General features: G+C 38.9%; 1 protein-coding gene across 4 annotated transcripts in view; it reads left to right on the forward strand.

Moving 5' to 3' along the window:
• ESR1 (estrogen receptor 1) overlaps positions 1–15,599 on the forward strand; it is a 410,427-nt gene that overhangs the window by 318,396 nt on the left and 76,432 nt on the right. For all 4 annotated transcript variants that reach the window (XM_055390889.2, XM_055390895.2, XM_055390891.2 and 1 more), the window contains one exon: positions 3,400–3,538. In XM_055390889.2, the coding sequence (XP_055246864.1) occupies positions 3,400–3,538 (139 nt within the window). The remainder of the gene's footprint in view (positions 1–3,399; positions 3,539–15,599) is intronic.

Consider the following 15,599-nt stretch of genomic DNA (forward strand, 5'->3'; position numbering starts at 1 on the left):
CTCTCTCCCAACCCTGACCCAGGAACTTGCAGAGCACACTGTGCAACAGATCTAATAACCCTTGTCTGCAGGCAATATGCACAGCTGGGAAAGATAATTAAATAGACTCTTTTTGAGAGGTCTACAACATTTCAACAGAAGGATCGAGCAATCCTGCTGGCCTCCGACTGAAAACTATTACCAACAGACATACTTCAGACAGATTCCATGATCACCATCCTTATGTGGCACAAATGCTTATGGGGAGCTTCTTTGGCTTCCAAAAGGCCACTAAAACTGTCAGACCTAAGTAATACTGGAACTGTAAAGTGGGAATTAAAAATTATAATTCCATTTAACATGTAAAGTTCTCATCAGAAAGGGGCCTTTGGTTTTCCATGTTGATCAGTTACATGGTCAACTGCAGTTGTAACTCATGAGACACGCCCAGATATCATCCTGCGTGATTCTTTTTGAGGTTTATTTAGAGTGTTAGATAATCCGAGGTAGGTTTCATCATGGGTGGCAATATTACATATAGCAAATGTCATGAGAAGAGAGAAAAAGCTTCCCTTTTGAATGTCAACATTTCTGCAATAAGTTTAATGTACCGTGTAAGTTTACATTACTGTTATGAGACTTAACCTAAAAAATTGGGGTGAAATCTTAAAGAATTATGAAATTAAGAAATGAAACCAGAGGGCTTTCATTTTAAGTACTGATCACTTAAACCAAAACCAGTTTGGCTTATCCTATGAGATCGTGGGTACTGAGAAAGAGGAACATTTGCTGCTGCATCAGGAGATGTTTCCTTGAGAGCAAGACTAGTTCCTTTTGACCCAGTACATCCCATAGGTAAATCACTGCACACTGTAGAGATACCTGTTCCCTCCCTTCCCACACCCCCTGGGGATCTGAAACCAAATCATTGCTTTTTCATCTTTTACTTATCCTTATAAACAAAGCCACCCACTTTCTCATTTTTCCTGATGCCAAGTCCTTCTTTACATGAGTGGAATCCACTCTTTTCAATGGAAAGACACCAGCTCTGAGACAGGCTACACTGTCATGAGCCTTGGCATGGCTGAGTGATGTAGTGGAAGGTGCAATAAATTTAAACTTTAAAAATGCAAAATTTGATGGAATCATGCATCTTGTGCCTACAGTGAGTATATGGTCTAGCAGGATTTACAGATACATGCATGATTAGCTTGAATACAGTATAGCAAAATGATCTGTTAAAAAAACACATGAAAAGATGTGCAACATTATTAGTCATTAGGAAAATGCACATAAAACCACCATTCCTATGTGATACCTCTGTACATCTATTAGAATGTATAAAATTTAAAAAGACTGAACATACCAAGCGCTGGTGAGGTTGTAGACCAACTGGTGCTTTCATGTTTTGCTGGTGAAAATGTAAACAGTACAACTACTTTGAAAACAGTTTGACAGTTTCTTAAAAAGCTAAAACATCCACCTGGCATGCCATATACAGATATCCTACACTTACGTATTTAACCAAGAGAAATAAAAGCATATATCCATTCAAAAACTTGTATATAAATTGCTCCTAGCAGCTTTATTTGTAATAGCCAAAAACTAGAAACAACCCAAATGTCCAATGAAAGGATACATCGTATTTATTTATGGGATATATCCATGCAATGGAATACCACTTAGGAATAGAAAGAATCAACTGTTCATCATACATACAACCACATGGCTAAGTCTTAAAAATAATTATGCTTAGTTGAATTAGCATGTTAACAGTGGCAATGAAAAAGGAGAAAATTATAGCTACCTCAAGATAGAATTGATGAGCTTTGATTATGAAATGATGGTAAGAGAGGGGGCCACAGACTCTGAGGTCTGTCTCTAGCGTTGGTTTCCCTATGTGGATCATTATCTATTTGGATATAAGAATTATCTGAAAGATGATACTTAAGCATGTAAGAAATGATAAGCTACCTGTTTAATGCCGAGCTTTTGTTACCTCCAAGAACCCTAAGAAGAAACATCCTGTAAGCAGACCATTCATACTTGATTGTTAAAGGAAAACAAAATTCCATTTTGTCTTTTTTATCAACACAAGTATAGCTGGCTAATAAAAGTGTAATATTCATGAGAGAAAAAGAAAAGAACACACACACACATACACTCAACAGGATTCCTAGAGTCATTCCCATGGATAAGAGGGAAGGAAAGGTTGAGGGCAAAGAGAGAAGGGAAGGAAACAGACTATGATGGGATATCTTAGAGCAAAAGAATAGGGGGCTGATTTGGAAGGCAGCAAACTTCATGGATACTTGATTTATTTAATGTCCCTCTCACTCTGGCATATCTTAATGTGTGTGGTGTGTGATTTATTTAGTCACTTGATCCAAATTCTCTAACTAAGTGGAGCTCAGAAGATATAGTGTCCATTGTGGTCAAGGGCACAGATTTTGGCTTCAACAGACAAATAAGCTCTCAGAGCATCTGTCTTCTCATCTGTACAATGGGAATATCAGTTCCTACCTCTTCAGGTTGTTGTATTCATAAATAAATTGTGTGCAAGAAACATTAGGATTGCTTCTAACCCATAGTAAGGGCTTAACAAACCTTCTCCTCCTCCTCCTCCTCCTCCTCCTCCTCCTCCTCCTTCTCCTTCTTCCTCCTCCTCCTCCTCCTCTTCTTCCTTTTGCTTTTCTCTTTCCTTCTTCCTTCCTTTCTTCCTTCCTCCTTCTCATTATTGTTATTAGGTAACCACAATACTATCAGTAATGATTGGAAAAAGCTTTAATCTCCTAGTTCACCATTAGAAAACAAGAAGCATTTTGGTGGTTATTACCCGAAGTAATCATAATGTCACCTTTTTTTTCCATCTGACTCATTATCCCAAGTGATTTATTTATATATGGAGTTTTCTGAGTCTTTCTTTTACATATTACAAAAAAAGAGTGTGATTTAGGGACGAAGCAAAGAAATAAAAATTTAGTGACTTTCATTCTGCCTGTGCCCCAATTCCTATTGGGCCTAAGGCAAGTAATTTAAATTTCTTAGCACTTTAGCATCTTCTACTCAAACAGAAATGAGGAACAGTCACAGGTTACTATTATAACTGTCTAAGTAGAAGGCACACAAGTTTTCACACTGAGTATAACACTTTATAGGAAGCTAAGTGTGTTGCTCAGGTTGGTACATTTCTGTAGATGTGACACTGTGGCACTAAGAAACTTAATGCCACATTGAAATTCATTGAGATAGCTAGACTTTAAAAATAATTACTTGACTTCACTATAAAGTATGTTCGTATTGCATTTACTTCATCTAGTAGAAAATAGACCTTGTCAGTTCAAATCCCTGTTGCATTAATTTCACCAGTAATGAGTCTTTTTCATTTGAGTCAGCAGGGTTTTTCTTGCTTGTTTTCAGGCTTTGTGGATTTGACCCTCCATGATCAGGTCCACCTTCTAGAATGTGCCTGGCTAGAGATCCTGATGATTGGTCTCGTCTGGCGCTCCATGGAGCACCCAGGGAAGCTCCTGTTTGCTCCTAACTTGCTCTTGGACAGGTAAGTGACCTGGCTGTAGCTTAGGAGTAGCATGTTCTTTACGATCACAGTTCATTCATGAAACTATTTTATTCATCTCTCGGTGAAGCTTCAGAGAACTTTACTAGGTATGTTTACTTAACAAAAGGGTGCATTGGGGGTGATGAAGCCTAGTCAAATTCACAGAAAGCTAAGGATAACTTTCTGCTAGACATTACCTCAGAAGAATTCTATTATTTCTAATACACACACACACACATACTCACACTCTCTCTCTCTCTCTCTGTCATTATGAATGGTAATTTTCTAACTCCATCTTCAACTTGTATCATATAAAAATTATAATAACCTCTCTTTAATTAAAATCTGTTGTTGCTTCTTGTACATCCATACCACAATAGCCTGTTCATTTTCTTCTCCAATTTTCCCATCCGTAAAATGAAGAAATTTGACCAGAGTTCTGAAGGTCACATTCAGGTCGACAAATTCATTTTCATGTTCAAATATGTTACCTTCTTTCACATACCATTCTGGGGTTGTCTTGGAATGTGGGTCCCATTGGTTTTTTTTTTTCAGTCATTGCTTAGAGTCATAGAATTTAGGTATTACTCAATATCAGCTGCCACTGATAGAGTCTCCACCCTGCACTAGCTGTGATGCTAAACACTTTACATATATTATCTCATTTAATCATCACCGGACTCCTAGGAGGCAGGAATGTCATCATCCATGTTTTACCAGAAAGGAAACTAAATCTCAGAGACATCCTGCTACTTGCAAAAAGTGGAAAGCTCACTAAATGGTGGAGCCAGAGTTCAAATTCAAGATCTTTCTGGCTCTGGTATGCTCTATTACCTCCTGTGCTGGGCACATGGTCTTCCCACTCTCATGTTCAGTGATGCCTCCTTTGGTCTGCTGCCATAGCATTCTGTTTTCCAGGTAAATCTTGTCTTTGTGGGCTACATAACATTTTGGATGAGAAATAACCATTTTGTTGTTTCTTGCAATCCTATTTTGCCTCCGTGCCAAGCAGTCTAGGGCTGCCAGGCTGCCCACAGTGCATCTCTGCATGGTACTTTACTTCAGAGCATTTCACTATCTTTCTACACCTGCCAAGTGCCTGGAGCGGAGTTGCAGCAAAATTTATTTAAGTACTGGAGAATTGTACAAGGTGTTGGTTATTGTTTTGTCATTTTGTGTTAACACAGCTTTTGAAAAGCAGTGGTGATACAGTTTAAGAAGCATATTTTGCTGTCTGTGGAATACATTTTGATATCACAGTTTCACAAAATTATCAAGAATGGCCACTAGTCTTGTTCCTTAGAACTGTACTCACAATGTATTCTGTCAGCCTTCTAGAGGACGTCTTTACCATGTTCTTTCCTTTCCATTCCTTGTTTCCTTTCCATTTTTTCCTATCTCGTTTCTCCTCTCTTTTCCTTTGCTTTCCTCTTTCTTTCTCCTGTCCTCTTAATTTTTTTGTCTTATAGCAGTGTGGTTTTGTAACCAAGTGATATCAAGTTTGCAAATGTAAATCTTAGATCACACGTAATATTTCCCTGCCTACTGCCTGGAGTGTCTACCATGTTTAGGTTTTTGGACATTCATAACTCATTTGCTCCTTGATTTCCATCCTCATCTGTATCTATCTTCTTTTTTAAAATTTAATTCAATTTTTATAACGATGACACAATTGTGCAGATTCATAGGGTACACACTGATGTTTTGATACATATAATGTGTGGTGATCTTATCTATCTTCTTGAGTACACACTTGCTTGAGGACAGTCATCAAATAATTGCATTTTGAATATGTGAAGGTTTTTGACATTACTGCACCCAAAAATCTCATATTGCCAATGAGGTGATATGGCCTAGGATTTTATCAGCTACAGCCTTCTCTTTCCTTTCTGTACACTCCGGTGGTGGCTAATTTTCTTTCCTCTCTCACAGAAGTATGAATGACTAAAAGTTCTCATCTCTATTCATTCCTACTTTCTAAAACTTCAGATTGGAAATTTTAATTCCCTCTAGACCAGGATTTGTCAGTCTCTTTACTATTGACATTTTGGGTCAGATCATTCTTTCATTCTTTCTTGGTTGAGGGGTTGATATTGTTTGGTGTGTCCTCATCCAAATCTCAAATTGTAGCTCCCATAGTTCCCATGTGTCGCGGGAGGGACCCGGTGGGAGGTAACTGAAACATAAGCAAAGGTCTTTCCCTTGCTCCTCTCATGACAGTGAATTTCTCATGATATCTAATGGTTTTATAAAGGGGAGTTCCCCTGCACACGCTCTCTCTCTTCCCTGTTGCCATGAAAGATGTGACTTTGCTCCTTCTTCCGCCATGATTGTGAGGCTTCCCCAGTCACAAGGAACTGTGAGTCCATTAAACCTTTTTCTTTGTAAATTACCCAGTCTCAGGTGTGTCTTTATTAGCAGCTTGAGAACAGACTAATACAAGGGGCTGTCTTGTGCATTTTAGGATGTTTAGCAGCATCCCTGGACTCCACCAGCTAGCTGCCAGTAGCAACCTCCACTTCCTCCAGTTACGATAACTAACAATGTCTCCGGACATTTCTAACTATCTTCTGTTGTGTCAGGGGGTAGGGGAGGTAAAATTGTCTCTGGTTGAGAATCACCACTCTATGCTTTCCCAACTCAATGTTCTATAAGCTCCTCAGACACACTGTACTCTAAACTGAACACTTTATCTTCCGCAACAAGTCTATTCCTTTTCTTTTCTGTCTTGGTGACATCAACACTCACCTAGACACTAAAGCTAGAAGCTTTAAGTTGCCCATGGATTCTACCTTCTCCCTCACCAAAGTATCCAGTTAACTATCAAGTCATCTATGAACTGCTTCTGAATCCAGACCTCCCCTCTATCCCCATTCCTCTGCATGGCACAGGTCCTGGTTGTCTCTGCTGCAGATTCCTTGCTTCTGCACCACTGACTCACTTTCTTGGTCCTGCTACTCTTTCTTTCAGTCCATCTCCCATACCGCTGCTGGAGAAGGCTCTCTAAGGCACAGCTGTGATCATGATGCTTCCTGACTCACCTTTCAGTGGCTCTCTCAATTCTTAACATGGAGAAACCCCATCTCTACTAAAAATACAAAGTTAGCCGGGCATGGTGGCTCACGCCTGTAATCCCAGCTACCCGAGAGGCTGAGGCAGGAGAATCGCTTGAACACGGGAGGCAGACGTTGCAGTGAGCCGAAATTGGGCCATTGCACTCCAGCCTGGATGAAATTCCACCTCAAAAAAAGAAAAGAAAGAAAATACTGTGTAGACTTCTTATCTTAATAATCATGAATCTCTATTACAAGTGTCTCAAACGCAAATTTCTGAAGAGTCACAGGTGACCCAGTGAGCCCTTGTCCAGGCTAAAAACACCTGGTGGCTGAATTCTGAACTTCACACATTCGAATTTCTCTTCCATTGCTTCTGAGAGACCCTCCACCACTACGGTTCCTTATCAGAGTCATATCTACCTATAAGGCTCATTTCAGGTGCCGTCATTTTATAAAATCTTCCTTCAAACTTTATCCTCTTCAGCCTTTATATATACAAAAGGCTTTTCTTTCCTTTCCTTTTCTAAGTTTCCATTGTAGTTGGATTGCTTTTCTCTTTATTATTCTCATTCCACCATATTAGTTATGATTGGATGTCTTACCTTCCCTACTAGCTCATAAACTTCTTGTGGTCAAAAACCAGATCTTGTTCATCTTGTGTGATCTCCAGTTTACGAAGTCTTCCATGATACCCAACAAATATTTGTTAATTGCACTGGCCAAGGTCACCCAGGTGGCTTGTGGCCAAATCAGAAGAATCTACATCTTCTGATAGTCATGGCAGCTGTTATTCCCATCCAACTCACTTCTTGTGCATTGCTACTCATCAATTCCCCACTTATTCTTTTAAAAACATTGCAGAAATACGTATCTATGTGTTTTGGAAAGATTTTCTTAATCTATAAGCGCATTTGGCGTGTGCTTATATGTCTGCTTATATGCCAAATTTGAAATTCCAAATTTCGCCATTTGGAATTTCAAATGGGGAAAAGCAAAGACTCTTATCTTTCCCATAATCAAACCCCTTATGAAGTAAAATCCTTAAGGTCTCTCTACAGGTAAAAATAATTAGGCAATATGATTTGGCTGTGTTCCCACCCAAATTTCACCTTGAATTTTAATAATCCCCAGGTGTCAAGGGTGGGGCCAGGTGGAGATAATTGAATCATGTGGGTTGTTTTCCCCATACTGTTAGTGTGGTAGTGAATAAGTTTCATGAGATCTGATGATTTTATAAATGGGAGTCCCCCTGCACAAGCTCTCTTACCTGCTGCCATGTAAGATGTGACTTTGCTCCTCCTTGCCTTCCGCCATGATTATGAGGCCTCCTCAGCCATGTGGAACTCTGAGTCAATTAAACCTCTTTCTTTTATATATTACCCAGTCTCAAGTATGTCTTTATTAGCAGCATGAGGACAAACTAATACATTAGGTATATGTTAATGATGAGGAATGTGTATAAATACATATACATTTATATTTAAATATTAATATTTACAAATAACATGATATTAAAAATATGGTCTATAATTTTTAAAATTATCTACTTTTCTAATCATTAACATGCACTAAATATTATTAAATTTCAATATTATTTAATTACCATCTTGGTGTTTGAGGATAACTGCTTTTGATGGCATTGATAGATGCATTAACAGTGAAACATTGTGACCAACAGCCCATCTGGGATTTTATACATGTAGAAGATGGCTTCTGAGTGACAGCTGAGAAGACTGTTTATGTCTTTGCCCTACAGGTTCCTAACCCCTTTAATAAAATAGAGCTCTCTGATGCAGATGACACATGGGTCTTCTTTTTGCTCTTGTCCCATCACATTGTACATAGTAAACATTTTTAGCAACAAATAGTAGATACTTATAACTTTAAAAGCTAAGTGGTTGACAGCTGAGAGGCAGATGATGGTAATTTCATCATTTTTCTCATATCTCAGGCATTGTGATGCTACCTCTGCAAGGTCAACTGCCTCCATAGGCTGTTTTCATTTGCATAGAAATAGGGGGTAAAGATAGCTTGAAGTCATCAGGAGCCCTGCAACCCATGGATTACCAATGTTGCTAACTGGAGCCTGGATTTCATCTTCAATTGATTGTAATGATGTCTTGTTCTCTCAAATCTTTGCAAATCTAGGCATTTATAAGACTATCCTGTAAGTCCCTTACAAGACCATGAGGATGCTAGAACTTACCCTAGTCTTTTCTTGTAATTGCTTAAATGTTAGTATTGGCAAATGGGGTTTGGTGATTATAAGAGTAAAAAAACCTGCTGCCATCCCACATTTGTGAGCAGAGGATATATTTCCTGTCTTGTGTCCATTTAAAAAGAATGATTGCTTGATTGGCTTCCTGATGACAACCCATGATATATTGATTCTGTTAGTTTATAACTTTCCTAGTAGTCATATGCTTATAGGCCAATTTTATCCTTGCCATGCTTAGCCTAGTCACAATTTCCAGTTCTTCTCTGTATTCTGCAGCAGTGAGTTCCAAACACTTAATGCTGTCATCTCTTCCTGTGAAAACCAAGAAATAAAGGTTATTATAAGGTATAAATAAAGAACCCAGTGATTTCTCTTGGGGTGTGTGTGTCCATGTGTGTGTATATTTTACAAGAGGAAAGTTAAAGATACTAAGAATGCCTGTGAAAGTAATCAGGAAATGGAGAAAACTTGTTTTCCATTCTAGCACCTAATCCTTTGGTGTGTTTTGGCACTAGAAAACACAAAATATGTCCTCTGTGTCTACTAGGAATGCCTCTCTTCATTTAGTCCTGCTTGAGTGCTCATGATGGAAAAATATAGACTGAAAACAGGAGCAAAAGTGTTCATCCTACTCATTCCTTGTGGGGTCTCTTTGCTTTCAAAGAGATGTTAGAGATGTTAGTAAATGGTGTTAGAAGAAACAATGTAAATTGCCTGTTTAGTAAGATGATCCAGTTTCTAAGGAACTGTTTTACTGGCGCCTTCCATGCTAACAAATTCTGAGAAATATTTGCGGATTTCTCAGTGAAGCCAAAGCACTCTCTTTTGACTTCTATTTACTCTCAGAGAAAAAAACTATTCATCCATTTGAAAAGCAGGGACCAATTCAACAAGCAGAATATTCCCTCTACTAAGCCTTTGGCCAGAGAGTTGTTGCTCTAGTTCTTTCCATCACTCCTGCATCAGGAGGCTCTGCCTGCAGGAAATAGTATTGGACAACAGAAAGTTCTTTTACTTGTAGGCATAAAATAGGAATAAATTCTCCTCCTTAAGAGAAAAACAGGTTGCTGCACCAGAAAGAACATTTGCCTCTTCTACTAAATAGCAGACTGTTTTCCAATGATAAACTCATTTTAAATAGAAAAAAAAAAGTCATTCTCTACAAACAAGAACATTTTCATTTTAGGTTGTTTATTGTAAATATTTCAGAAAAAATACATGCAAATAAAAATATGCCCAAAAATCAGTGCTTCCAGTAACATATTTATTAGCTATCTTTTTCCCCGTGTTAAACTTCAGGTAAATTCTTTGCAGATTTTTTACTTGGAAGAATGATAAAAAAAAAGTTCCGAAATGAGTTGAATTCATCCACATGTGTTTTTGGTCCACGTGAAGAGTAGGACCTCCCTTTATATTCCCTCTTCAAATTCTCCCCTCTGAAAATTGGGTGGTACACTCAAAGGAGGACCACACACATTGTAGTAGCTGGAGTTTTGGGGGTGGGAGGAGCAGGTTTTGGGGGTGGGAGGAGCGGTGAGTGATCCTTTCAGCAAAGTCAGTCCTGGGCAGGAGACAGCTTCAGGAATACTGTCAGCTTTACTGGATTCCACCATTGCTTTCCAGGACTGTTTAGGCCCTGGGCCCTTGAAGGGTTTGCGTGCCTCTTGTGTCCATTCATACCTCAAGAACTTTGTTCATGTTAATTTTTTTTCACGCTATCATATGGAATTGAGTAAAAAAAGAAAAAGAGAAGGAAGCCAACACTTACTTAACTGCTTTAATGTATAGGACTCTGTTCTGGGTTGTCTTCTAAAGTACATTTCATTCAATGTGTGAGAATACAGATAGGAAAGAGTTTTGCTAGTTTCTATTTTGACCGTGGATCCATTGATTCTTTCTGGTTCTGAGCCCTTAATTGCTCAGCTGCAGATACCACTTGACTGACTCTTAAAAGTCTTTGGTTTATTGCCCAATTCTGGGAATATGAAACTGTAAGCTGTAAAGGAGAAAAACTGAGACCAAAAGAAAGGAGAAGTGAGCCAAACTGCCATTATGATTGCCACTTCTTATTGAAGATAAATCAAAATATCCATTTGACTAGAAATCAATTGAGTTATGCACTTTAAATGGGCCAATTCAATGATACCTGAACTATATCTCAAAAAAGGTGTTAAACACAGGCACACACATACACACACATATTGGAATTCTAGGAAAAGTCACTTTGATCAACAAGATTATCAGTCATCAAAGTGCTTGGAAGGGTTCTATTGGAATAAAGCTAAAAAAAATCAAAGTAAAGTTTCTCCTTAAAAACAAAAGCAATTAAGCAGCACTACATTATAAAATACGCTAAGCTGCAAGTCAAAATTCTTAAGAGACTTAAGCCTGTAAGCAGTAAGGATCCACTCAATGTAAAGTTACTCCAGAGGGAAAGGCGTGAGCCCAACCAAAGTATTAATCCTGTGTAGGAGGTTAATTTGACTCTTCTTAACATTTTTACACACCACATTATGTTTTATTCACCATTTATTATCAACTGAATTTATTAAAGTATAATCAAAATAATATTTTTGAGAGTTTAAAAATATTCTTATAATATTTAAGTTACATATACTATGCAGGGACCATCAAGTAATTCCACTCTGACATCTGTGTTTATTACCGCCACCTGTCCATGATGGTATTAGAAAGATCCCCATTTGTTTTAATGGATGCCTCTAAAATCCAGCTTTAAGAGGGGGTTGGCCACTTTCAAGTTTGTGTTAGTTAGGATTCAGTTTAACCCAGCTCAACAGGTATTTACTAAGTACCAGCATATCCATAGGGCGCTGTATGATACTGGAGGACACACAGAAAAGAGATGTGTAAGAGGCACTCCTGCCCTCAAGGAGTTTACTATTGAGTGGTAGTGTAATATGAATAAACAAATGAATCTGCTCAAAAGCAGGGCATTCTAAGCAGGCCCTCACCAGCCTCTCATCATTCGCATCTAGTGTATCTTCCTCCATCACTTTCTAAACGCTATGGATTCTGAGTGAAAACCAATCGCTGGTTTATGCATGTATGCATATATGAATTCATTCTTGACATTGCCATGCAGAGTATTTAGTATAACTAGACTTATCATCCATTTATCCTGCCTAGAAGCATACTGTAATATATATAACTCTAAAAGCAAGATCATTCCTTATGTTGGTTCTTTTGAGCTGGCAGGGGGAAAGCAGAGTATGTTGGCAGGGGTCTATCAAGGTGGATGAGCCCAGTTTGTACATCTTTGAAATATTACCAATGCCAATGTGTTAGTACTTCTTGGATCTCTTCTATGACAACAGTTCTTATTTTTTCCTTTTTTTTTTTTTTGTTTGTCTTTTGAGACAGGATCTTGCTCTGTCACCTAGACAGGAGCGCAGTGGTGTAATCTTGGCTCACTTCAATTTCCGCCTCCTGGGTTCAAGCAATTCTTGTGCCTCGGCCTACAGAGTAGTTGGGATTACACGCATGCGCCATCATGCCTGGCTAATTTTTGCATTTTTAGTAGAGATGGGGTTTTGCCACGTTGGCCAGGCTGGTCTGGAACTCCTGGCCTCAAGTGATCTACCCGCCTTGGCCTCCCAAATTGCTGGGATTACAGGTGTGAGCCACCACACCTGGCCCATCAGTTCTTAATTTGATGAATGGATAGAGGTTTGGCTTCAAATAAATGGAGTTAGTCTGTCAATATCTGTTTCTTTTAAAATTTGCAATTGTTTTTATTTTTAGTGTCATGCTATGTGCCCTTAATGATCTAGAATTAAGTTCTAATCTCTACCCTGATATAATTGATTTCTCCCTGTGGACTCCTAATATAAGAAGAAAGATGAAGTTTTTCTTTTAATGCTTTTAGAGATCTTCATTAAGTCATTTAATATTCTTATTTGCTATTTCCCAGTGTGATGGTTAAGACTGAGTGTCAACTTGATTGGATTGAAGGATACAAAGTATTAATCCTGGGTGTGTCTGTGAGAGTGTTGCCAAAGGAGATTAATATTTGAGTCAGTGGGCTGTGGAAGGCACCCACCCTTAATCTGGTGGGCACGATCTAGTCAGCTGCCAGTGAATGTAAGGCAGGCAGAAAAACGTGAAAGGGGAAACTGGCCTAGCCTCCCAGCCTACATCTTTCTCCCATGCTGAATGCTTCCTGCCCTTGAACATTGGACTCCAAAATATTCAGTTTTGGGACTCGGACTGGCTCTCCTTGCTGCTCAGCTTGCAGACAGTCTATTGTGGGACCTTCCGATCATGTAAGTTAATGCTTAATGAACTCCCCTTTATATACATGCTATTAGTTCTGTCCCTCTAGAGAACCCTGACTAATACACCCAGTGTGTTCTTTTATCAAATAGAAAGGAGATATAGAAAACACACTGTCCATGTCTTTGATTGTTACACCACAGCAGAGAATCAATTTCTTAACCTGCTTACTTATTTACCATTCTCCAGTGGTGCCAATTCTGAGATCCATCATGACTTTATCATTAGAAAAGGGGATGTAACAAACATGATGAGATGTTACGGGAATGCTGCTTACTGCATATGGTTTGGCTGTGTCCTCACCCAAATCTCATCCTGGATTGTAGCCTCCCATACTTCCCACGTGTTGTGGGAGGGACCCGGTGGGAGGTAATTGAATCATGGGGGTGGTTTCTCCCATACTGTTCTCCTGGTAGTGAATAAGTCTCACAAGATCTGATGGTTTTATAAGGGGTTTTCCCTTTCACTTGGCTCTCATTCTCTCTTGCCTGCTGCCATGCAAGACATCCCTTTGCTCCTCCTTCATCTTCTGCCATGATTGTGAGGCCTCCCCAGCCATGTGGAACTGTAAGTCCATTAAACCTCTTTTCTTTATAAATTACCCAGTCTCATGTATGTCTTTATCAGCAGCATGAAAACGGACTAATACACTGCATGCTCAGTATACTCAGGCACTCTGGAAACTAGGTTTCTACTTCGGACCCCTGAGAGAAAAGGGTTATGTATCTCCAAGTGTGGTCATGACAAGCATCACTACTGTGTGCAGTTGGGCCTGTGGATTGAGCCACCTTAGCCTCTGAGGAAAGCAGAACCTGAGAGCATGCTTAATTCAGAGTGTGTGTGACTTCGGGTGTGGAAAGGAAGATTTCCAGATTTGCGGTATTGGCGACTGAAAGGATGGCAATGCTATTGATGGAGATTAGGAAGACAGGAGAGAGGTAGATGTTGAGCAACTCCGAGGAGTTTTTCCTCATACATGTTGGGTTTAAAGTGCAGGGAAGATATCCTGAAGGTTATTCCAGGCAGAAATTTGGAGCTCAGAAGAGACATCAGAGCTGAAGATAAAAAATTTGAGAGCCATCTCCATAGTTAAAAGTGTGGAACAAAAGTGATGACTAGACAAGATAATACAGAAAAGGTATCCAAAGGCCTGAGGAAAGACCTCTTAAAAGGCTGACTTTTCAGGGTTTTAGGTAGAAAAAGAATCCCAGCCTGGGGTTAAGGCAGTTTTTTGAGAAGTAGAGGTACAAAGTTCCTTGTTCCAAAGGAAGGGTGTCTTTCAAAAGAAAAAGGATGGGCCGGGTGCAGTGGCTTACGCATGTAATCTCAGCCCTTTGGGAGGCCGAGACTGGCAGATCACCTGAGGTTGGGAGTTCGAGACCAACCTGACCAACATGGAGAAACCCTGTCTCTACTAAAAATACAAAAATAAAAAATTATCTGGGCTTGGTGGTGCATGCCTGTAATCCCAGCTACTCAGGAGGCTGAGGCAGGAGAATCACTTGAACCTGGGAGGCAGAGGTTGCAGTGAGCCAAGTTCTCACCATTGCACTCCAGCCTGGGCAACAAGAGTGAAACTCTGTCTCAAAAAAAAAAAAAAAAAAAAAGAGAAAAAGAAAAAGGATGGTGAATTGGGCCAAATACCAGAGAGATGGACAGGAGTAAGAAGAAAAACACTAAAGATTTGTTCATCAGGAGCTCATTGTTTCTAAAGGGAGCATTTTTAGTAAAGAGGAAGGAGGAATAAAATGCAGTATAATATGTTAAATCTAAGTATAATTTATAAAAGAGAAAATGGGGGTGGAATATTAGAAAAAAGGAACTATAAACCAGTTCTTTGAGGTATTTGTCAGTGAGGAAAACAGTGGGGCTCTAGTTCTTGATAGCAACAGCATCAAAGGGAACTTTTTAAACTAAAATATTATGAATTTTTCAAACTGAAATAATGAGAGAATAATACAAAGAAATCTCATCTGCCCATAATCTAAATTCAGTAGTTATTAAAATTTTGCCCCATTGCTTAATCCATTAATCTCATTTCATTTTGTCCTTTCTCTTTGTTTATTTTTGGCTAAAACATTTTAAAGACAAATCCTAAATATCATACATCAGTAGGCATTTACAAAAAAAAATTCTTGATAATCACAATGCCATTCTCATACCAAATAAACTTATAATAATTCCGTGATATCATCTAAAAACCAGTTCTTTTCTGCAACAAAAATGTCTGTTTATAGTTGATTTATTCAATTTAGAATCCAAACAAGTTCCATATATTAGACATTAGGTCATTAATGTCTGTCTATTTGAATTTATAACAATTTCCACTTAGTTTATTTTCTCCAGCTTCTGTGGAGACTAGGTCAGTTGTTTTGTAGCTGTCTGGATATATCTGATTGCTTCCTTGCAGTGTCATTTAACTTGTTCCTCTATCCTTGGTGTTTCTGCAAATGGAAGTTAGCCTCATTGCAGGGGTTGGCATACTTTAGCCTGC

This window comes from Gorilla gorilla, chromosome 5, assembly GCF_029281585.2.
Source record: "Gorilla gorilla gorilla isolate KB3781 chromosome 5, NHGRI_mGorGor1-v2.1_pri, whole genome shotgun sequence".
NCBI classification, from domain to species: Eukaryota; Metazoa; Chordata; class Mammalia; order Primates; family Hominidae; genus Gorilla; species Gorilla gorilla.